Below are 25,192 nucleotides of genomic sequence, written 5' to 3'. Positions count from 1 at the left end.
TTTTTAGAAAACATATTAAACATATAGCTGGTTTTCTCAGTGATGTGCTGCTGTCAATGAGACCTCTGGTCTAGACCAAAGCAGCAGTACACAGATGTACTGAATAAATGATGCCGCCACCATCAGTACTCTTCACTGCAGATGCAGAGATATGGACATTTGTGTGTGTGTCATGCCGTTCATCAGAAGTGAATAAATAACTGCAGTATATCCCAGTGGTCTGAATGTATGCTCTGTGCTCTCTAAGTGGACCATGGGAAGATCACAAGTTTAGTCATCTAAAGACCCTGGGTCTGTCCCAAATACCACCCCATTCCCTGTATAGTGCACTACTGTTGTACAGGGCTCTTATCAAAAGTAGTACACTGTATAGGGAATAGAGTGCCATTTGGGACGCACACCCTGCTGGCAGCATTTACTGGCTTCCTCCCTCGTGATGTGTTCTAGTGTCTATAAATATATGAGGAAATCAGAAGTGTCTTCACACAGAACAGTCTTTTTCTATTTCCATGTACTGTATTTAATGTTTCTCTTAACTTAATGGGAGCATTACTGATGCTTGGTTCGGTCATTAGCTACACTTAGCTGTGCTCTGTGTGTGTGTGTGTGTGTGTGTGTGTGTGTGTGTGTGTGTGTGTGTGTGTGTGTGTGTGTGTGTGTGTGTGTGTGTGTGTGTGTGTGTGTGTGTGTGTGTATGTGTATGTGTATGTGTGTGTGTGTGTGTGTGAGACTCTCTCTCTCTGTATAGGAGTGTGGTGGTCCCAGTGAAGAAGCCTCCACCAGGCAGTCTGGCTGTGAACACAGTTGGACACACATCCTCCAGTAGCCTGGCAACAGGCTCCACCCCCAACATCTTTTCTGCAGCCTCCAACCCCGCCAAGAGCATGATCAACACCACCGGTAGGCCTACACCCATGGGCCCTGGTCAAATGTGGGGAATAGGGTGCAATTTGGGACTAAATCTTCTAGTGCTTCCCACATCAACCCCTAGTCCCACAGGCCTGGGCAACTGGGTTGCCCAGGCCTGCCCTAACACTTAGCCACTTGTGTATACTTGAAACGTGTGGATAGGTATGAGTAATATTAGTGACAATTCCACCTAACCTACCGTTATTAAGTGGCTTCTTAACAGGAAGCTAGTACTACCATACCAATATTATTGCTTATACCTATCTGATCCTTTCTTTTCTATATGAGGTGCTAGTGAGTAAAGAGTAGGGGCTAGGTGTAGGGTATAGGTGTAGGGGGTCAGGGCTAGGTGTAGGGTATAGGTGTAGGGGTCAGGGCTAGGTGTAGGGGATAAGGCGTAGGGGTAAAGGGATAGTGGTTGGTTTAAGATTCACCCTGACATACAAGCCCTCTGAAGGATGGTACTCGGGGTCTCAGACCCAAGAGGTTACTAATAACACTCTACTAATGTGTTTGGCCGGTAATGTGGTTTATTTCCAGGGAACTGTTGCTCGTTGGAGTTCGTTAGTATTTCATCTGAGTAATTACTGCAGATCTTAATAACCCAGTGGGTCTGGAATGTGTCCTTTGATGCCGGTCCAGGAATAGGAGCGGAATCTGCGTCCCTAATGACTCCCTATGTAGTGCACTAGTTTTTACCAAGGCCCGTAGGGATCTGGTCAAAAGTGGTGCACTATATAAAGAATATGGGACTATTTGGGACATAACCTATTTGTTTCTCGGCTGGATGACTGAGGTTTAATGGTGGAATGTAGAAACTCATACTGTGCACCAGAGGGCACTCTCTACTGTACTATCTCCTGACAGGGCCAGGCTTCCTATACTTAAGCAATAAGGTCAGAGGAGGTGGGGTCTGTGGCCAATATACCACGGATACGGGCTGTTCTTACACACAACACAACGCAGAGTGCCTGGACACAGCCCTTAGCCGTGATATATTGGCCCCGAGGTGCCTGCTATTATAAACTGGTTACCAACGTAATTAGAGCAGTAAAAATACATGTTTTGTAATACCCTTGGTATACGGTCGTATAGACCATGGCTGTCATCCAATCAGCATTCAGGGCTCGAACCACCCAGTTTATAAAGTGCTATGACCTGCTGTGTGGTGGTTGTGCTGTATAAAGCAGGATAATACAATCGGGTCAGGTTGAAATGCATTCAATGACCTCCGAGAAATGGTAGGTCTTGTTGTTTTATTATGTTTCATTTGTTCAGACCAAATTAGTGTAGTGTAGTAGAAGTTGTAGTGTAGTGTGCTTCCAATGGGCCCTGAACAAAAGTAGTGCACTAAATAGGGAATAGGGTTCCATTTGACTGTCCTGTCCCCTTAGGCCCTGTTCCATGCTATTGAGCCCAGGGTCCCATGATGCAGCAGGCCTTCGAAAGAAGCCACTTAATACAGAGACCATTAAAGCTGCAACACCTATTAAATGTCCCTATCCACTCAGCAGGAATGTGACAGATGTGTCACTGTGCTTTCAGTTAAACCCAGGGGTTCTCCTCTCTCTCCTCCTCCCGCTTTTCTCTCTTTCAGTTAAACCCAGGGGCTCTCTTCTCTTCTCTCCTCTCCTCCCGCTTCTCTCTCTTTCAGTTAAACCCAGGGGCTCTCTTCTCTCCTCTCCTCTCGCTTCTCTCTCTTTCAGTTAAACCCAGGGGCTCTCCTCTCTCCCCTCCTCCCACTTCCCTCTCTTTCCTTCCCACTTTTCCATCTATAACCTTCTCTCCCTACCTTCCTCCTTCCCTCCTTCTCTGTCACCCCCCCTCCCTCTTTCTCACTCTCTCTCCCCCTTCTCTCTCACCCCCTCTTTCTCCTACTCTCTCTCCCTCCTTCTCTCCCTTCTTCCCTCAGACCCCATGATTTCACCAGTTCTGTTCTGTAGATGTTTTTTGTCAACGTGACCCATGAACTCAAGGACATGCAGGTGATACCTGGAATGATGATGGATGGAAAACGTCTTAATTGTATCCTATTAAACATGTAACCCAATATTTCAAAAGAAATGCAACAGATGTAGCTACAGTACAATGCACCGTGTTTGAACAACCGTTATATTGAATTGGACATTAGACATTCATATACTTACAATTAATGGTTCAAGGCGGATGTCATTCTTATAGGTCGGCCCTGTAACTGAAACAGACCTTGGGTAGATAATATACAGAATAGGTGTATACTGTATAGTTGTATATTTAAGCAATAAGGCCCAAGGGGGTGTGGTATATGGCCAATATACCACGGCCAAGGACTGTCCAACCGCACGACGCAATGCGGAGTGCCTGGATATAGCCGTTAGCCGTGGTATATTGGCAATATACTGTACAACAACCCCCAGAGGTGACTTATTGCTATTAAAAACTGGTTACCAATGTAATTAGAGCAGTAAAAATAAATGTTTTGTCATACCCGTGGTATACGGTCTGATATAACACGGCTGTCAGCCAATCAGCATTCAGGGCTCGAACCACCCAGTTTATAATTGGGTATATAATGGAGGTGTATACTGTATATTTCTGTACTTGGGTATATAATATAGTTGTATAGTGTATGCTATAATGTATAGTTGTATAATGGAGTTGTATACTGTGTATTTCTATAGTTGGTTATGTAATTGAGTTGTATACTGTGCTGTATAGTTGTATTCTGTACTATACTTGGGTATATAATATAGTTGTATACAGAACTTGGGTATATAATATAGTTGTATATTTAGTTATCTAATGAAGTTTTATACTGTACTGTATAGTTGTATACTTAGGTATATAATATAGTTGTATACAGTACTTGGGTATATAATATAGTTATATACTTGGTTGTATAATAAAGTTGTATACTTCTGCTCCCATTCTTCTCCCAGTGTGACGTTGGTTGGTGTGTTTGTTCCCTGCAGGAGCTACAGACTCAGCCTCCTCTTCCTCCACCTCTTCCTCATCCTTCGTCAACGGGGCCACTAGTAAGAACCTGCCTGCTGTCCAGCCGGTGGCGCCCATGCCTGAAGACACAGTGGAGAACATGAGGTAGGGTCAGGGTGTGACAGTACTGTGTGTGTGTGTGTAGTAGAGAGATTATGCATTTCAGTGCTACAGACATATTCCCCATATATCACCTGGAGGCACTGAACAGTACATGTCTTTCTCTATCAGCATGTAACCACTGCCTGTGGTTTTGTGTGAATGGTAATTCAGAGAAAACTGTGTGTGTGTGTGTGTGTGTGTGTGTGTGTGTGTGTGTGTGTGTGTGTGTGTGTGTGTGTGTGTGTGTGTGTGTGTGTGTGTGTGTGTGTGTGTGTGTGTGTGTGTGTGTGTGTGTGTGCGTGTGCGTGTGTGTGTGTGTGTGGATGCTGCTGTGACCTTAACTCTTAGTCCCCACCTCCTGTAATGGTTTGTGACAGGCATCTCTAGTGCTGCAGAGAGCCTGAGTACCTCTCTCTCTCTGTCTCCCAGTCCCACAGCCACACACACACTCTCACTCTCTTCTGCCCCCCTCTAAAGGAATTGCAAATCAGTTGCCATGGCAGCAGTAACCAACATCACTTACCATAACTGTGGAGTCAATGATGGAAGTGGCGAGTTGCAGAGCTGTGCGTGTGTCTGTGTCTCACTTGGTTGTAGAGCTGTGTGTATGATCATACTGAACTCTAATTTCAGTCCAGTCAGACTCACATGCAGCTTGTTGGGTAGACAATAGACATATGGGTTCTAGTCAGAAGTAGTGCACTATAAAGGGGATAAAGGGTGCCATTTGGGACTCAGTCATAGTGACTGCTGCAATCTCTGTGTATTTCAGTGCGTTGCTCTGTGAGGTGGACCAGGATCTGAGAGTCTTTAGTTGGTCCCTGCAGCGTGGCCACACAGAGACAGAGACAGAGATGGCCCCCAGAGGTGCAGGCCAGTGTCATAGGCAAGCACTGTTTAACATTGCTCACACAGGTGTTACTGTCTCACCGATACACTCATCTTTTCACCTTCATATTCTTCCCAGGAGGCCATGGGGCAGAAGCCACTTTGCTTCTAGTCCCTCCTAGGCCAAGCCTCTCTCTCTCTCCCTCTCTCCCTCTCTGTCTGTCTGTCTGTCTGTCTGTCTGTCTGTCTGTCTGTCTGTGATTTGTTTATATACTAGTGAACAGGCTCAAGGCAGTATCTCTCTGCTTTTACATGCTTCCTGTATGGTTGCATGCCCCCTCCTTCCCAGGTTGTAGATAGATACTAATAGGCTGTAGAGGTCTTCTCGGGTCCAAAAAGTTGGACCTGGACCCGAAGACAATCAGACCCAAACCCGAGAACAATGAGACCCGAACCCGAATGGATCCGACGACAACCAGACCTAGACTGGTCCGGGTCTAGATTGGACCTGAGTGACAAAACAAAATATGTTTATCAGCCAAGTTGCTCTTCTGGTTAACGAATATGTTGTCTAGGCCTTCTATAAGTCAATAAATCCACCTTAATATAAATAAATATTCTATAGGCTGTACAGAGCTGTGGTCGGGTCCATGTTGGTCCACTCGGGTCTATCAGCTGTAGTTACAGTGCCTTGCGAAAGTATTCGGCCCCCTTGAACTTTGCGACCTTTTGCCACATTTCAGGCTTCAAGCATAAAGATATAAAACTGTATTTTTTTGTGAAGAATCAACAACAAGTGGGACACAATCATGAAGTGGAACGACATTTATTGGATATTTCAAACTTTTTTAACAAATCAAAAACTGAAAAATTGGGCGTGCAAAATGATTTAGCCCCTTTACTTTCAGTGCAGCAAACTCTCTCCAGAAGTTCAGTGAGGATCTCTGAATGATCCAATGTTGACCTAAATGACTAATGATGATAAATACAATCCACCTGTGTGTAATCAAGTCTCCGTATAAATGCACCTGCACTGTGATAGTCTCAGAGGTCCGTTAAAAGCGCAGAGAGCATCATGAAGAACAAGGAACACACCAGGCAGGTCCGAGATACTGTTGTGAAGAAGTTTAAAGCCGGATTTGGATACAAAAATATTTCCCAAGCTTTAAACATCCCAAGGAGCACTGTGCAAGCGATAATATTGAAATGGAAGGAGTATCAGACCACTGCAAATCTACCAAGACCTGGCCGTCCCTCTAAACTTTCAGCTCATACAAGGAGAAGACTGATCAGAGATGCAGCCAAGAGGCCCATGATCACTCTGGATGAACTGCAGAGATCTACAGCTGAGGTGGGAGACTCTGTCCATAGGACAACAATCAGTCGTATATTGCACAAATCTGGCCTTTATGGAAGAGTGGCAAGAAGAAAGCCATTTCTTAAATATATCCATAAAAAGTGTTGTTTAAAGTTTGCCACAAGCCACCTGGGAGACACACCAAACATGTGGAAGAAGGTGCTCTGGTCAGATGAAACCAAAATTGAACTTTTTGGCAACAATGCAAAATGTTATGTTTGGCGTAAAAGCAACACAGCTGAACACACCATCCCCACTGTCAAACATGGTGGTGGCAGCATCATGGTTTGGGCCTGCTTTTCTTCAGCAGGGACAGGGAAGATGGTTAAAATTGATGGGAAGATGGATGGAGCCAAATACAGGACCATTCTGGAAGAAAACCTGATGGAGTCTGCAAAAGACCTGAGACTGGGACGGAGATTTGTCTTCCAACAAGACAATGATCCAAAACATAAAGCAAAATCTACAATGGAATGGTTCAAAAATAAACATATCCAGGTGTTAGAATGGCCAAGTCAAAGTCCAGACCTGAATCCAATCGAGAATCTGTGGAAAGAACTGAAAACTGCTGTTCACAAATGCTCTCCATCCAACCACACTGAGCTCGAGCTGTTTTGCAAGGAGGAATGGGAAAAAATGTCAGTCTCTCGATGTGCAAAAGGTGGCGCTACAAAGTATTAACTTAAGGGGGCTGAATAATTTTGCACGCCCAATTTTTCAGTTTTTGATTTGTTAAAAAAGTTTGAAATATCCAATAAATGTCGTTCCACTTCATGATTGTGTCCCACTTGTTGTTGATTCTTCACAAAAAAATACAGTTTTATATCTTTATGTTTGAAGCCTGAAATGTGGCAAAAGGTCGCAAAGTTCAAGGGGGCCGAATACTTTCGCAAGGCACTGTACATAGACCCGAGACACAATGAAAATCCAACTGGACCCGACCCAGTCCCGAGGGAAAACGTAACATTTTGAACCCGCACAGATCCCGGGTCAGGTCTCGGGTATTTAGGTTCGGGTGGACTCGTGAAGACCTCTACTAGACACAGTCACGGCTCTAAACTGTGACCAATTTGGCTGCATATGCTCCAAAATATTTTGCTGTGTGACCTGGAGTTTTATTTTGCTGTGTGACCTGGAGTTTTATTTTGCTGTGTGACCTGGAGTTTTATTTTGCTGTGTGACCTGGAGTTTTATTTTGCTGTGTGACCTGGAGGTTTATTTTGCTGTGTGACCTGGAGGTTTATTTTGCTGTGTGACCTGGAGGTTTATTTTGCTGTGTGACCTGGAGGTTTATTTTGCTGTGTGACCTGGAGTTTTATTTTGCTGTGTGACCTGGAGTTTTATTTTGCTGTGTGACCTGGAGGTTTATTTTGCTGTGTGACCTGGAGGTTTATTTTGCTGTGTGACCTGGAGGTTTATTTTGCTGTGTGACCTGGAGTTTTATTTTGCTGTGTGACCTGGAGGTTTATTTTGCTGTGTGACCTGGTTTATTTTGAGAGCACCATTTAGACTAAGGCAATGCATAACAATATTTCATGGCAACACTCATCTCTACACTGCTCAAACAAGACAGGCTGCCTCCTGCCGTTGCTTGCTTCCATGCAGTTCCTGGGTCACACACACAGTTTCTCCTGTTTATTCTCTCAGTATGCTGTCCATGCACTCAACATATTCTTCCAAAACAAGAGAGATGTTGCTTTCCACCTTGCTTCTTAATATGAATCCATGTTTTCTCTATTATACTATGATTTTGCCAGGTTGGGTAGGTTACTTTCTAAATGTAATCCGTTAGTTACTAGTTACCTGTCCAAAATTGTATTCGGTAACGTAACTTTTGGATTACCCACTCTCGGTAACGTAATCTGATTGGTGGGTTGGTTATGTAGGCTTCTTCTAACCCATCGCATTCTACTACATATACTAATACGATTAAATTATATATTTGAATTACATCAGCATGAATTATATTGAGCAATAAAAGCCCCACTTTTATTCCATAGGCTGGGATCCTCACTATGCAGCTGTTGTTCCATAGGCTGGGATCCTCACTATGCAGCTGTTGTTCCATAGGCTGGGATCCTGACTATGCAGCTGTTGTTCCATAGGCTGGGATCCTGACTATGCAGCTGTTGTTCCATAGGCTGGGATCCTCACTATGTAGCTGTTGCAAGAGCACATTTTTGACTGGCTGTCCACTGGTTTCAAAAACAATGATTGATAGGCAGCTTAAACTTCTTGATTTCAAACATTATTGGATTCAAATACACATTTAGATTTGTGAACAGCCATCCACAACAACCACAATCCGCAAGGTGCTAAATGAGAATCACACTGATTCACATCAATGTGCTATGTAGATTTAAAAAATAAGTGATATCCGTATCGCCGTAGACTACACCACTGCTGTCATCCTTACCTCCAAGCGTTTATTCAAGTTGGATAATCTTTGGATGCGGACAGCAGTCGCACTATTGGAAGACATAGCTTGGACTGTAGCCTACAAAAGCCTATTCCTGCTCTTTTCCCGGTATCCATCAAACCCATTTGGTGTGTCATAGTGGTCTCTTAAACGTTCGCCTTTTTTCAATGCTGATTTGAATGTCATTGAGAAAATAGAGCAACCATTCTTTCTGAATTTAAAAGTAATCCTCAAAGTAATCATGTAGTTTTTCAAAAGTATCTGTAGTCAGATTACAATACTTTTGCTGGTAACGTAACAGATTACTTTTACCAGTTTTTATAATCCCTTACATGTAATCCGTTACTCCCCAACCCACTTAGTTTCTGTATTTTGCTCTCTGCAAAATGTGAGTTAGTTATTCTAAGGAAGCTGGCATATGCCTAAAATAATGGTAATCGTTAATGCTAATCGCTAACAAACTAGTTTAATGCCAGTTAGCTAAATTAACTAGCTAGGGCAAAGCAAACGTTATCTCTAGTACAGGTTGCTACCAGTGGTGGTATAGATCAGTATGTTGTTGGTGCAACGGCATGTGCTGAAACAGATCGATTATTCTAAAATCTTTGTCTGAATGCAACATCTATTTAAGTATGATTAGGGTCGCATGGGAAACACTGACCAACACTTTGGTTCCTACCTTGTCATAACTCCTACATGCCTTTTTAATTTGTTGTCATGCCAAACAAAACCAACAATAGAATTAGAATTGTCATTGTATTTCTATGATTCCAACAGTTCACCCAAGTATTTTGATTTCTTTTCTGAATCAGGAGCACCAGTACTACCAATTAGGTTTTCTTAAATTTTATTTAGAGCCCTGGACGCAGTAGTGTTCTGCTGTGTGTGAAAGGATGTTCTAACTATCATGTACTAACCCAGGTGGAGGGCTCTACTCTGCTCTGCTCACCACACAACCCTACCCAACCTTATACTCATTTGTTTACTGTTGTCTTTCTCCTCTCGCCTCTGTCTCTTCCTCTCCTCTCTGACATCCTCTCTCTCTCTCTCTTCACCCCCCTCTCTCTCAACCCTGTTTCTTTCCCTGTTCTCTGTCTTCCCCCCCCCCTCTCTCTCTCTCTCTCTCTCTTTCTGTATCTCCCTGCTCTGTTCTCTTCCACAGTATCACTACTAAGTTGGAGCGTGCTCTGGAGAAGGTGGCCCCCCTCCTCAGGGAGATCTTTGTGGACTTTGCACCGTTCCTCTCTAGGACCCTGTTGGGAAGCCATGGCCAAGAGCTACTCATAGAAGGTACAGGTGCTGTGTAGAATGTCTTGTTTCTCCTCCAACTGTGTGTGGAATCCCTCCCGCCATCCATCCCTCAGTCTGTCTGTCCTTTCCTGGCCCTCCTTATGTCCACTGGCTGCTGTGTCACTGCTGGATGCCTAGTAATATAACCCAGAGAGGGCTACCACACACACACTCACACACGCGTGCATGCGCACACACGCGCACACACGATTAACAATTATGGAGAGTTGACAGGTGTGAATGTTGTCTGATCCCTTCACTCAGTCTGTCTGTCCATCTGTCAGAACGCTGGCAGATACACACACCTCACCGCTGAGCACAGACCAGGCAAACACAACACACTTCATCAACACAACAGAGCCAGTATTCATAAAGCATAGTACAAGAGATGGGATCAGTCCTACTTTGAGATGCTTTGCCCAGACCTTTACCAAGGAACAGAGGCTGTTTTTCCTCCCAGGCTGAATCAGGGCCCTGGTGGAAAGTCTCTCCATTTAGTAGCAATTACCAGCCATCCATCACTCAAATTACCCGGGGTCGCGGCCCGAGTGCCCCCTCACCCACCCCCATCTCCCCTCCTCCTCTCCTCCTCACCCCTCCTCTCCCCCTCTCTAGACATGTTGTCAGTGTGGTAATTATGTCCAGCCACCCTGGCCTGGCCCCTGGCCCATGATGCACTTGGAGTTGAGAGGGAGGCCCCTGGGCGAACGTTGTGATGGACTCCCCTCTCTCTGTCTCCTCTCCTTCCTCCCCTACCTCTCCTCTCTCTGTCTCCTCTCCTTCCTCCCCTACCTCTCCTCTCTCTGTCTCCTCTCATTCCTCCTTCCTCCCCTACCTCTCCTCTCTCTGTCTCCTCTCCTTACTCCTTCCTTCCCTACCTCCCCTCTCTCTGTCTTCTCTCTTTCCTCCCCTACCCCTCCTCTCTCTGTCTCCTCTCCTTCCTCCTTCCTCCCCTACCTCCCCTCTCTCTGTCTCCTCTCCTTCCCCCTTCTTCCCCTACCTCTCCTCTCTCTGTCACCTCTCCTTCCTCCCCTACCCCCTCTCTCCTCTCCTTGCTCCCCTACCTCACCTCTCTCTGTCTCCTCTCCTTCCCCCTTCCTCCCCTACCTCCCCTCTCTCTGTCTCCTCTCCTTCCCCCTTCTTCCCCTACCTCTCCTCTCCTTCCTCCCCTACCTCCCCTCTCTCTGTCTCCTCTCCTTCCCCCTTCCTCCCCTACCTCTCCTCTCTCTGCCTCCTCTCTTTCCCCCTTCCTCCCCAACCTCCACTCTTTCTGCCTCTTCACTCCTCTCCCCTGCCTCTCCTTTTCCTGCCTCCCCCTCTCTCTATGAACCCCCCTTCCTCCCTGCCCAACCCATCAGCACACTGCTCGACAATTCCACATTCACTTCAATGATTTAACCCTGCCCTGCTCACAGGAAAGGCCTGTTCAGAAGGGCAGACCCTGTTTAAATCGAAAACATTTTGTTTGTGTACCAGCGTACAGCCAGGGTCCATGGTCTTTAGGCCAGCATACCAAAGTAGGGCCGGGGTCACTAGGGGCCAGGGTCACCCTACCACCTGACCTCTTGTGTCAGAGAGAGCTGAGTGATGGGAGAACTGGTCATTGCAGTAACAAGAGGTCAGCCGTGGTAGACTAGCTGTGTGTGTGTGTGTGTGTGTGTGTGTGTGTGTGTGTGTGTGTGTGTGTGTGTGTGTGTGTGTGTGTGTGTGTGTGTGTGTGTGTGTGTGTGTGTGTGTGTGTGTGTGTGTGTGTGTGTGTGTGTGTGTGTGTGTAATAGGACATATGTAGCTGTCTGTGAACTAGAGAGGGTCACATCCCCTGTTTACAACAGTCTCAGTCTCAGACCGTGTCAGTGCTGTGCAAGAACAGGAGGAAGATTCACACTCTTCACATTATACTATAGTCTACTTTGTCTCCATCCAAAATAGCACCCTATTTCCTATGTAATGCACTGCTTTTGATCAAAGCCAATAGGGCTCTTGTCAATGTAGTGCATTGCAGAGGGAATAGGGTGCCATTTGGGACACACTCTTTGTCACTTTGTCTCTGTGGTTTCAGGCAGCTAAATGTGTTTATTGTTGTAACATGTTAGGTAATTTACCATTTCTGATTCTGGCAAGCTCTCCGTAAAACGGAAGAGATGTTTGACATCCCTGAGATGGTCTGTCTGTGTGTTTATCAACATGTTGACATCTCATCCCTGGTTGTTGACTCATGCTGTCAATCACACTGACTGAAGTCTTCATGTAACCATGCCAACGGGCCCTGGCCCCACCAGCCCATAATGATTACTCCAGAGTGTCTTCTTCTCTGGTAGTGACTACAATGTTAGCCCCTCCCACATGTCATTGGTGAGGTTTCGTAGTGACTTATATGAAGGAAAGTAAGACTGTCATGTGTGTTGTATGACAACTCTGCTTCTAACTCTCTGTTCTGTCTTCCCTCCAGGTCTTGTGTGTATGAAATCCAGCACCTCTGTCGTGGAACTGGTCATGTTGCTCTGCTCTCAGGTGAGATTCTCTCTTTCTCCTCACATATCCCTCATTTTCTCTCCCTCTCTGCTTCTTCCTACCTCCTCACACATCCCTCTCTTCCCCCCACTCCCTCCATTCTCTCTTCTCTATCTCTTCTGTCCTCCTTTTTTCGTCTCCCTCTCATCTCCACACCTCTGCTCCCTGTAATGGACTATAAAGGTGAGGCTGCTTCCAGCTCCAGGTCTCTGGGTCGTACCACGACATGAGTCCCTTTTGACTCCCTTTTATGTAGAATTTGTGCACCAATATTCCATTTTAAAAGCCTGTTATATGAAATGGCGTGCCCTTTAATATAGACCACATTGAAAACTCAATTAATCTGTGCCAAAATTCCTTCTGTGCTTTCTGTGATTTCTAGCAAGATGTTAACCCACTGAACCCCAGGTTCTCACCGTCACTGTAAAAGCCATCATTATTTTGTTACTTTGACAAAGTCATTTCTGAAGATGATAATTTATTGAATGTGATTAGTGATTCATTTTAAGAAAAATAAATAACCTGTCCCTCATTTTAAGGTCAACCCGGTGACATGAGCTGAACTCACTACTCGACTAAGGGACCTTACAATCATCTGCATGTGTGTACAGAGATGGGGCAGTCATACAAAAAGGATGTTACCAACTCTTATCGGACATTTTAACTCCTGATCTAAATTAGGCTTGCCGTAACAAAGGGGTTGAACACTTATTAACTCAAGACATTTCAGCTTTTAATAAAAAAAAAAATTCTAACATTTTCTACAAACAAAATTCCACTTTGACAGAAAATCTAAATGTAATACATTTTAGCTGTAACACAACAAACTGTGGAAAAAGTCAATGGGTCTCAATTCTTTGTAAAGGCACTGTATATAAACTCTGGATTGTTAATGCTATGTATTGGCCACTGAGAGGCTTTGAAGCCACCGATCGGCCATATTAGAACTCCCCAGTAGAGCTGTCCTCCATAGGAATGAATGGAATTCTACAGTATTTCAGATAAATGTTTCAAGGACAAATTACATGTGTTTAAGTATTTGTTTATTGCGGTGGGGACATTAACATTAGCAATCTAAAAAAAGTATACTTTAAGGAATTGTTTTAATATATTTTTAATTTTACTTGTATTTTTAGCTCACATAATATAATTTAAAGTATGCATTAATTAAGGTGTCTGTATTAGAATACATGTTTCAAAATGAATGTAGACATTAATAAATGCATTTCCAAAATGTTTTTTACAATGTTGGGGGAGTGCCAAGACATCACCCCCTATCAGCCATCTAGTGTCTACATGAATCATTGGTTAAGTCTCTTATGTCTCAAAGAGTCACCGTCCCAATGTAGCAGTAAGAACAGAACAGGAGATAGTTAACATACCTTCTCTCTGCAGGGCCAGTCAGTCAGTCCATAAGGAAGGCATTAGGTGGTGCCTCTCTCGCTGAGTATCCAGTCTGCAGAGATGGAGGCTGCAGTAGGAGGCACATTGTCCGGAGCCCAGGGCCCCTGCAGTGGCGCAGCCGGCCAATCCTGCAGTATGGAGCCAGTCAGCCCGTCAGCTCCCATACATACCCATGCATCTGTTATTAGAGGTCTGAGATTAAGGAGCATTCCTCTCTGTCTACTCACACAACCGCCTGAGCCTTGCAGTAGTGAATCACGCTGTTACTGCTGTTCTTTTGAAGTTTCTGAGGGAATGTTCCCTGAGTCTTTCTCTCTTCTGGCGGTCTGTCTTTCTGTAGGCTAACCTAGCACTGTTGCTCTGGGATGTCTACCCTCTTTTCCCAGCTCCTGGACTTACTGAGGTCTGGGAGTGTCAGAGAGCCGTGCCCCCCCCCCCCCCCCCCCCCCCCCCCTCACAGAGTCACCACCCCCCTGTTCCCCCCACCGCAGACACAGATAGTATTACTGTGGCTCCAATAGTTCCTGCCATTAGGGACTCCTGGGATGAAACCCAGCCTGAGATATCGACCAGTCAGAGAGGCTGAAAGTGGATCTGCTTGGCCTGAGTTGGAACCACAGCTAGCTTTATCCAGCAGCACTGGCAGGGATGGGCACAGTGAAACTGGTTAATCCTGATCTGATTCCATCAGTAGTTACTTTCCTGTATGGGCCTAGGTCAAGGCTGTATGGAGCGAGGACAAGGCTGTAAGGAGCGAGGCCAAGGCTGTATGGGGTGAGGACACGGCTGTATGGGGCTAGGACAAGGTTGTATGGGGCTAGGACAAGGCTGTATGGGGCTAGGACAAGGCAGTATGGGGCTGGGGCTGCATGGGGCTTGGGCAAGGCTGTATGGAGCTGGGATTGGGGCAAGGCTGTATGGAGCTAAAACAAGGCTGAATGGGGTTAGGACAAGGCTGTATGGGGATAGGACAAGGCTGTATGGAGATTGGGCTGTATGGGGCTGGGACAAGGCTGTATGGGGCTGGGACAAGGCTGTATGGGGCTGGGACAAGGCTGTATGGAGCTAGGACAAGGCTGTATGGGGCTGGGACTGTATGGGGCTAGGACAAGGCTGTATGGCGATGGGGCTTAATGGGGCTAGGACAAGGCTGTATGGGGCTGGGACAAGGCTGTATGGGGCTGGGACAACGCTATATAGAGCTAGGGCTGTACAGAGCTAGGACAAGGCTGAAATGGAGCAGGGACTGTATGGGGCTAGGACAAGGCTGAATGTGGCTAGGACAATGCTGAATGGGGCTAGGACAAGGCTGAATGGGGCTAGGACAATGCTGAATGGGGCTAGGACAAGGCTGAATGGGGCTAGGACAAGGCTGAATGGGGCTTGGACAATGCTGTATGGGGCTAGGACAATGCTGTAGGGGGTATGGACAGGGCTGTATGGGACTGTATGGGACTAGGACAAGGCTGTATGGAGATGGGGCTGTATGGGGCTAGGAGAAGGCTGTAGGGGGTATGGACAAGGCTGTATGGGACTGGGACTGTATGTGGCTAGGACAAGGCTGTATGGGGCTAGGACCAGGCTGTATGGAGCTGGGCTGAATGGGGCTAGGACAATGCTGAATGGGGCTAGGACAATGCTGTAGGGAGTATGGACAAGGCTGTATGGGACTGGGACTGTATGGGGCTAGGACAAGGCTGTATGGAGATGGGGCTAGGACAAGGCTGTATGGGGCTAGGACCAGGCTGTATGGAGCTGGGGCTGAATGGGGCTAGGACAAGGCTGTATGGAGCTGGGACTGTATGGAGCTAGGACAAGGCTGTATGGAGCTGGGACTGTATGGGGCTAGGACCGGGCTGTATGGGGCTAGGACAAGGTTATATGGGGCTAGGACAAAATGCTGTATGGGGCATGGACAAGGCTGTATGGAGCTGGGACTGTATGGGGCTAGGACAATGCAGCATGGAGCTGGGGCTGTATGGAGCTAGGACAAGGCTGTATGGAGCTGGAACTGTATGGGGCTAGGACAAGGCTGTATGGGGCTGAGACAAGGCTGTATGGGGCTGGGACAAGGCTGTATGGAGCTAGGAAAAGGCTGTATGGAGCTGAGACTGTATGGGGCTAGGACAAGGCTGTGTGTGGCTGGGGCTGTAGGGGGCTTGGACGGGCAGCAGACTGTGTGTCTCTTCACAGACGGCCTGGTGAATGAGAAGGTCAAACAGCTCTGTTTCTTGTAACAGCTTAAACACACAGGGGATCTGCAGTGGAGCCCGGGAGATTTACTGACAGAGAGCCTCCAGATGTGGAGAGCAGAGCAGATAAAAGACTACAGCCTCACTCTGACAGCCTGGATTGAGACGCCACAGTACTGTTGTCTGCCTGTCGCCTACTGATGTTGGGGCTGTATGTAGGGCTGCAGAGGAACAAGAGGCTTGTGTGTAACAGTTTAAAACAATGAAATTCAGGACCCCTTAACCAATAGGATAATCTTCCTAGGTTAAACACTCCCAGACACCACAGATTGTAAGCTTCTCTTATCTGAGCTCCTGAGCCACCCCCCCTCCCCTGACTGCAGGTCAGCCCATAGCTAGATATTCTGGATTCTGTTGCAGGTCAGCCCATAGCTAGATATTCTGGATTCTGTTGCAGGTCAGCCCATAGCTAGATATTCTGGATTCTGTTGCAGGTCAGCCCATAGCTAGATATTCTGGATTCTGTTGCAGGTCAGCCCATAGACAGAGGTTCTGGGTTATTTTTCTCTGCATCTACATGAAGGATCATGTTGCTTCCTCCTGGAGAAGCATGTCAGGCCTAATTCTCTTCAAACAGGCAACAATGGGCTTTCCTGAAATCCCTGCAATCACAGCACAGCCCCTTTAGAGCCCTGCTGCACAGAAGAAGAAAAAAACTCTGGGGATGAAAACATCTGTAACGGTAACCAGAGAGTTTACTGTACTGTAACTCAGTTAGACAAGATAGAGGTTCAGGCTGAGTTTTCCTCCTCCTACCTGATGTCACTCTCCTGGCGCTGCATGAGACATCTGCTTTGGTTTCCGAATATATATTTTTGTCACGTGAGTGCGGTGCGAACAGATCCTCAGAAGACTGGCCGAACATGAGCCCTGTCCAAATCAGTAACAGCCTATTGTGGAGCGGATACTGTAGCAGAGAGAGAGAGAGAGAGAGAGATAGAGGTCAGGATAAATCATGTGGAGACCAGATGCCCAGCATATCAGCGCCGTCTCTCTCACTTAAGGTGACTGTGTGAGGTGGAACTGTGTTCTCTAGCCTGGTGCAGTCTGTCCCACACTACAGCAACTATGGCACTACCATGCTACCATACACTATTTGGCAATCTGTTGTTAATACCGTTTCTGAGATGCACAATCTCATTTGTTAGCCTCGTCTATGCGTGAGATTCAGTTGGTTTTACACCTGACACTTGGCTAGCATTGAAAACTGGGAACCTTTTCCCCTTCTATATTCCTTCTCTATTCTCTTTCTATTTTGAACTGTGGCCTCCTCTGTTTTCCCTTTCATTTGCTCCTCAGTGAGTGAGGTTCCCACAGTGCAAGGCCCTCTCCTCCGCTCCCAAACGGCTTTTTAATCGTTCCCAGACCGGGTAGTGATGGTGCTGGGGAGAGGGTGGGGGGTGCCCCGGGGCCGCAGCCACTCTAGGATCCGGCTCCACACTGCTGTAGATGGCTCTCCTCTCCTCAGTCATCTGTCAGTGTGCAGACAGAGGAAATGGCTGTATTTAAGGCTGAGGATACAGTTTCATCCCCAATTACATCTCTCCTGTGTTTACTGATCTGTTCATAGAGGAAGGTCTCGTCCCAAATGCCACCCTATTCCCTATGTAGTGCACTACTTTTGACTAGGGTCCATAGGACTGATCAAAGGAGTGCATAGAATGCCATTTGGGACGCATGCGAAGAAAAGAGGCAAGCTCACATGCCGGGCAGAGATTCAGCTTTTTATAGCCCGCACTTCTCTTTGAAAGGATTCAATGACCTTGATGCCTTCTTAGCTTCTAATTAAAGTAAGGAAACAATTGAATGTGCGATGGCCATTTGAATTGCAGTGGAGACTAGCCATGCAGAGAGATCCATTTATTTATCATCGACTCTGTAGATTATTATTACCATGACTGTTTTTATTGTCCATGTTTTTTTGGTTTTGGAAATATTTTTCTGATTTGTGAAGCTTTCAGGGCAAAGTGTTCCATAATAGTTTTTTTATCACTATGTTATTGTTATTTTATTGCCTGCCTATGATTTTTATTGCAAATTTGCCCGTTGATATGTTTTTATAGCCACCGCCTAGTAGCGCTGATTAGAATGTTATAAACTGTGGGTTTTTATGTCTTTAACTGTTTACAGACTGAGTTTGAATAGCAAATGAAAGAGCAGACAGCCCTGTCTCTGTATTTGAAGTAGGTGTTGTTAGTACACACCCAAGCTATCAGAGAACAATATAGCATCCTAATCCAAGTCAAAAAGTTTTTGCCAAAGCTTAAACCCTCTAGTGTCTTGAAAAGGTAACCTCACTGGACCTTGTGGAAGGCTTTGTCTGACATACAGCCATGGAGCCAGTATATGTGACTAACTATCCAACGTTCCTCCTCTCCTCTTTCTATGTTCTTCTCCTCTCCTCCTCCTCCTGTCTCAGGAGTGGCAGAACTCGATCCAGAAAAATGCAGGCCTTGCCTTCATTGAGCTCATCAATGAGGGAAGGTAGGTATCATATTCACACACTCGCATGCACGCACCCGTGCACACACACACACACACACACACACACAGACACACACGGACACACACACACACACACACACCATATGTTTTACTATCCTTGTGGGGACCTAAAATGAAAAATGTCCATTCAAAATCGTATTTTTCCTGACCCCTAAACCTAACCATTACCCCTAACCCTAATTGTAACCCTAGCCCTAAACCTAACCCCTAAGCCTAAAATAGCTGGGAAATGTCCCCATGAGGGAGAATTTTCCTTGTTTTACTATCCTTGTGTGGACTTTTGTGGATTTCTGGTACACACACCACACATACACACACACACCAGCTCTGAGCAGGTTGTTAGGTTCAGTGGCAGCAGTAGATTAGCAGTAAGCTGCCAGCTCCTAGAGTGTGGGGTGCTGTACTGTGTACTGCAGTGTGCTCTATAGGGGTTAAGGTAAATACAATTGGTATGGCAGTGTGACGCAACAATATAAACAAGATAGTGTATCCCCTCTGTCTGTGTATTCCTCACCCCCCCTCTGTGAGTGTGGCAGGTTCAGATCAGGCAGGGTGTTATAGAACAGATCAGCCTCCATGTCCATCTGGTGACCCATCTGTGTAACCCTCTTACATCCAAACTGCCCAGCGTCAGCCTTATGCCCCAAGTCCAGCCCTATACCCCAGGCCCAGCACTATATCCCAGTGCAGCCTCACTGTGCCCAACCCATCCCTGTCTTAGCCCTCCCTGGCACCTCCCCTGCCCCCATGTTGGGCCTGGATAAAGAGCCTTACTCAGTTGTGGTCTGGCCGCTCTGTCACTCCGTTACACTGCCACTCTACCACTCTGTCACACGGCGCTGTCCAGGGTGCTGCTGGCAGATCTCATCTCTTCTACACTACCACTATCTCTGTACTGTGGACACCTGAACTGCATCCCAAATGGAACCCTATTACTTATGTAGTGCACTACTTTTTAACAGGGCTCTGGTCAAAAGTAGTGCACTATATAGGGAACAGGGTTTGGGACAGAGACCTGCTATCTCTAACCAACCAGCATATCAGCCATTTGCAGTTTTCTGAACGATAACCGAACAGCTAACCAAACTGTCCTGTATTTCTCTCTAACCTATCAGCTAATAAACTTGCTAAGATAACCAGCTAACCAACTAACTACAATCCTAGTTGAGAACATTAACGTCTAAACGAGGAGAGGGAGAATTGTTCAGGACTCAGAGTGTAGTTGTAGTTAAAAGCTTGTCAACACTAATCTGATGACTGCAGTTCTATGAGGCCTCTCCCTGAGACAGAGGATACTTCCAAAATGGCACCCTATTACCTAGGTAGTGCACTACTTTTGACTAGTGCTATTATTGAAATAGGTTGTCATTTGGGATGCAGAAGAGGGTATCAGAAGCTCTGTAATTAAAGCAAAGCAGACCTAATTGGGTGTAAAATGGCATATAATCTCCACATAGGAGCCTGGGCGTTTTCAATTATTAAAAAGATTGAAGCGTGGGCAGAAGCAGGTAGCATGTACGCCAGGCAGGCTGAGGAATCATTCAACCATGGGAGGAGAAGCGATCAGGGCCAGAGATGTCAGGGGGGGTGGGGGGGGGGTCTGGCTGTCTATGTGTCTGTGTGTTTTCAGGTTGTTGTGTCATGCTATAAAGGACCACATAGATGTGTTAACTGACTGACTAACTAGTATTCTGTCTGTCTGTTCCAGATTGCTGTGTCATGCTATGAAGGACCACATCGTGCGTGTTGCCAACGAGGCAGAGTTCATCCTCAACAGACAGAGAGCAGAAGACGTCCATAAACACGCTGAGTTTGAGGTACAGCACATATATACAGTATACAGTGCATTGCGAAAGTATTCGGCCCCCTTGAACTTTGCGACCTTTTGCCACATTTCAGGCTTCAAACATAAAGATATAAAACTGTATTTTTTTGTGAAGAATCAACAACAAGTGGGACACAATCATGAAGTGGAACGACATTTATTGGATATTTCAAACTTTTTTAACAAATCAAAAACTGAAAAATTGGGCGTGCAAAATTATTCAGCCCCTTTACTTTCAGTGCAGCAAACTCTCTCCAGAAGTTCAGTGAGGATCTCTGAATGATCCAATGTTGACCTAAATGACTAATGATGATAAATACAATCCACCTGTGTGTAATCAAGTCTCCGTATAAATGCACCTGCACTGTGATAGTCTCAGAGGTCCGTTAAAAGCGCAGAGAGCATCATGAAGAACAAGGAACACACCAGGCAGGTCTGAGATACTGTTGTGAAGAAGTTTAAAGCCGGATTTGGATACAAAAAGATTTCCCAAGCTTTAAACATCCCAAGGAGCACTGTGCAAGAGATACTATTGAAATGGAAGGAGTATCAGACCACTGCAAATCTACCAAGACCTGGCCGTCCCTCTAAACTTTCAGCTCATACAAGGAGAAGACTGATCAGAGATGCAGCCAAGAGGCCCATGATCACTCTGGATGAACTGCAGAGATCTACAGCTGAGGTGGGAGACTCTGTCCATAGGACAACAATCAGTCGTATATTGCACAAATCTGGCCTTTATGGAAGAGTGGCAAGAAGAAAGCCATTTCTTAAAGATATCCATAAAAAGTGTTGTTTAAAGTTTGCCACAAGCCACCTGGGAGACACACCAAACATGTGGAAGAAGGTGCTCTGGTCAGATGAAACCAAAATTGAACTTTTTGGCAACAATGCAAAACGTTATGTTTGGCGTAAAAGCAACACAGCTGAACACACCATCCCCACTGTCAAACATGGTGGTGGCAGCATCATGGTTTGGGCCTGCTTTTCGTCAGCAGGGACAGGGAAGATGGTTAAAATTGATGGGAAGATGGATGGAGCCAAATACAGGACCATTCTGGAAGAAAACCTGATGGAGTCTGCAAAAGACCTGAGACTGGGACGGAGATTTGTCTTCCAACGAGACAATGATCCAAAACATAAAGCAAAATCTACAATGGAATGGTTCAAAAATAAACATATCCAGGTGTTAGAATGGCCAAGTCAAAGTCCAGACCTGAATCCAATCGAGAATCTGTGGAAAGAACTGAAAACTGCTGTTCACAAATGCTCTCCATCCAACCTCACTGAGCTCGAGCTGTTTTGCAAGGAGGAATGGGAAAAAAGTTCAGTCACTCGAGGTGCAAAACTGATAGAGACATACCCCAAGCGACTTACAGCTGTAATCGCAGCAAAAGGTGACGCTACAAAGTATTAACTTAAGGGGGCTGAATAATTTTGCACGCCCAATTTTTACGTTTTTGATTTGTTAAAAAAGTTTGAAATATCCAATAAATGTCGTTCCACTTCATGATTGTGTCCCACTTGTTGTTGATTCTTCACAAAAAAATACAGTTTTATATCTTTATGTTTGAAGCCTGAAATGTGGCAAAAGGTCGCAAAGTTCAAGGGGGCCGAATACTTTCGCAAGGCACTGTATATAGTACCAGTCAAGTTTGGACACACCTACTCGTTCAAGGTTTTTTTTTAATTGTATAAAAAGTGTTATACATATCCAAATATATTTTAGATTCTTCAAAGTAGCCACCCTTTGCCTTGATGACTGCTTTGCACACTCTTGACATTCTCTCAACCAACTTCACCTGGAATGCTTTTTCAAAAGTCTTGGAGTTCCCACATATGCTGAGCACTTGTTGGCTGCTTTTCCTTCACTCTGCGGTCCAACACATCCCAAACCATCTCAATTGGGTTGAGGTCGGGTGATTGCGAAAGCCAGGTCATCTGATGCAGCATTCCATCACTTCTTGGACAAATAGCCCTCACACAGCCTGGAGGTATATTGGGTCATTGTCCTGTTGAAAAACAAATGATAGTCCCACTAAGCCCAAACCAGATGGGATGGCGTATCGCTGCAGAATGCTGTGGTAGCCATGCTGGTTAAGTGTGCTTTGAATTCTATATAAATCACTGACAGTGTCACCAGCAAAGCACCCCCACACCATCACACCTCCTCCTCCATGCTTCTTGGTGGGAACCACACATGCAGAGATCATTCGTTCACCTACTCTGCGTCTCACAAAGACACCGAGGTTGGAACCAAAAATCTCAAATTTGGACTCATCAGACCAAATGGCAAATTTCCACCGGTCTAATAGCCATTGCTCGTGTTTCTTGGCCCAAGCAAGTCTCTTCTTTTTATTGATTTCCAGGTTACTACCTCATGGAGCTGGTTGAGAGAATTCCAAGAGTGTGCAAAGCTGTCATCAAGGCAAAGGGTGGCTACTTTGAAGAATTTAAAATATATATATTAATTTGTTTAACTCTTTCTTGGTCACTACATGATTCCATATGTGTTTCCAGTTGTAGTTTTGATGTCTTCACTATTTTTCTGCAATGTAAAAAACACTAAAATAAAGAAAAACCCTTGAATGAGTAGGTGTGTCCGAACTTTTGACTGGTACTGTATATAGTAGGCCTACAGTGCAGATAGTACATTATCTAATCTAGTCAACTGACTACAGCAGCCTTGATAGTCCCTGCTCTGGAGTGACTTCAGTATTGCATCCCAAATGACACCCTATTCCAAGCATAGTGCACTACTTTTGACCAGAGCCCATTGAAATAGGGTGACATTTGGGAGGCAGCCCGGGTCTGTGAGAGAATAGCACTGGATTAGCAGCAGCTCAGTACTCCTGTAGTCCCTGTGTCTCCCCATGAGGATTATGGCTTTACCATTAGGCCACTCTAAGGGATTATAATAACCAGCCTGCTAGCAATATTAATAAGTAGACTGAACGATATGCCAGCTATATTCATATCTGGTCTTATTGGCTTTAAGCCCATCCAACAGTGTAATGATTCTACCCCAGAGACAGTACTTACACCACATATCAAACACACTGCCTGTTCTCACTACAAAGCATCAGAACACCCAACACTCTCATTATTGATTTCTGTAGGAATTAGAGGACGTCTGCAGTAATTAGACAGTATCTGCATGCCAAATGGCACCCTATTCTCTTCATAGTGCGCTGCTTTTGATCAGGACCCAATAGGCTCTGGTCAAAAGTAATGCACCATATAAGGAATAGGGCGCAGTCAGTCTTTAGTAATGCTACTTTCTGTGTCTAATTAATTCTTTATTAAATGGAAGGAAGCCTGAGAAGGTTTTATTGCCATACAGTAGTGGAGAGGAGAGAGGAGCAGCTTTCTGAGCACAGGGGGAGAGGCTCTGTTCAGAGGAATGCCATGCCTCTTTTAGACAGCAGGTAGAGCTGCTCTATCTCTCTTTCTCTTCTCACTCACTCACTTCCTTTCACTCACTCTGTCTGTCTGTCTGTCTGTCTGTCTGTCTGTCTGTCTGTCTGTGTCTCTGTCTCTGTCTCTGTCTGTCTCTCTCTCTCTCTCTGTCTCTCTCTCACAATGTTACTAGTCATATAGGAAGTGTTTTACCCAAGTACACAAACATGCACACACACGAACACACACACACAAATTCTCTTCTGCCCCCTCTGTTAGTAGCTTGTACATGTGAGGAGTGATGAGTTTCTTATCTTGGGGCAACAGCCCTCCACAAGCAGCTGTTAGATATCCTGTAGTCCTCTGCTAGAGGCTCCTTGACCTGCTAGATCAACTGCCATGTCACCAGTAGCGAAGGAGGCTGCATTTCAAATGGCACCCTATTCCCTGTACAGTGCACTACTTCTGACCCGGGCGCATAGGGTGTCATGCGAGAAACACCCAGAGATTACCTGGCCCTCATCCCTCCTCTGGCCTCATCCATTCTGTCTGACAACTCTACACAGTCTACACATTTCATACAACACTGTTTTTACTACATTACCCCTCACAACCCCCTCCCCCTACCCTCCATTCCCAGACAGATAGACATTTTTACATTAGGTTGGTGTCAGGAGAGTCAGGGCAGCAGCCTCATATCCTGTGAAGTGATAAATAAGGTTTGATATTTGTCACAGTGTCACATGGTAACGTGAGATGACAAGCAGAGATTGAGTTATCTGCCATTTGAAGAATATGTTGAGGTATAACATCTGACACAATTCAAATATAGTGCCGGAAATTCAATTAACTTCCAGCTTCTGTTAGCAAATTAGATTTAGTATATGAGCAGGAAGGAGCAGCCCCGGGGCGACGTAGCAAGACAATCTTATTTTAGCGAGGAGAAGATGAAGTCAGATCCTGATCGGCTCCTCTAGAATCTAGATTACCTTGAGATGCTGCCTGCAGGAGATCACCGTGTGCATCCCAAATGTCACCCTATTCCCTATACAGTGCACTACTTTTTACCAGAGCCATATGGGTCCTGGTTTAAAGTAGTGTACAATAAAGGGAATAGAGTGCCATTTGGTACTCAGGCACTGACTCCACTTCAACATCACACATCAACACACACCAGGTTTCAATCTATTGATGTCACACTGTTTGGTGATAATTTATGCATGTAGGCTACGGTACAGGCTACTTCTCTTTGTTAGCCAACTTGCCCTTCATCCACAGACACAGTTTAGTTTTATACGGGGACAGATTGCTTCTTAAGACATTAGCAGACGGCGACGGTGTTTAAATGACTCTTCACTAACGTGGCCCCTGCTGATGTAGTGGAGCAGAGATTGGCTCTGTTAACCTTGACAGCACAG

At 45.6% G+C, this 25,192-nt stretch overlaps 1 protein-coding gene across 1 annotated transcript in view; it reads left to right on the top strand.

The window, feature by feature from the left end:
• LOC139382269 (neurobeachin-like) overlaps positions 1-25,192 on the top strand; it is a 318,332-nt gene that overhangs the window by 115,945 nt on the left and 177,195 nt on the right. Inside the window, exons 33-38 of the mRNA XM_071126139.1 lie at positions 749-900; positions 3,861-3,987; positions 9,751-9,884; positions 12,328-12,389; positions 18,465-18,529; positions 20,259-20,367. Coding sequence (XP_070982240.1) covers positions 749-900; positions 3,861-3,987; positions 9,751-9,884; positions 12,328-12,389; positions 18,465-18,529; positions 20,259-20,367 — 649 coding nt within the window. The remainder of the gene's footprint in view (positions 1-748; positions 901-3,860; positions 3,988-9,750; positions 9,885-12,327; positions 12,390-18,464; positions 18,530-20,258; positions 20,368-25,192) is intronic.

Source organism: Oncorhynchus clarkii, chromosome 24, assembly GCF_045791955.1.
Source record: "Oncorhynchus clarkii lewisi isolate Uvic-CL-2024 chromosome 24, UVic_Ocla_1.0, whole genome shotgun sequence".
NCBI lineage: Eukaryota > Metazoa > Chordata > Actinopteri > Salmoniformes > Salmonidae > Oncorhynchus > Oncorhynchus clarkii.
The sequence above is the reverse complement of the archived record's forward strand: the minus strand, read 5'-3'. Positions and strand labels throughout refer to the sequence as shown.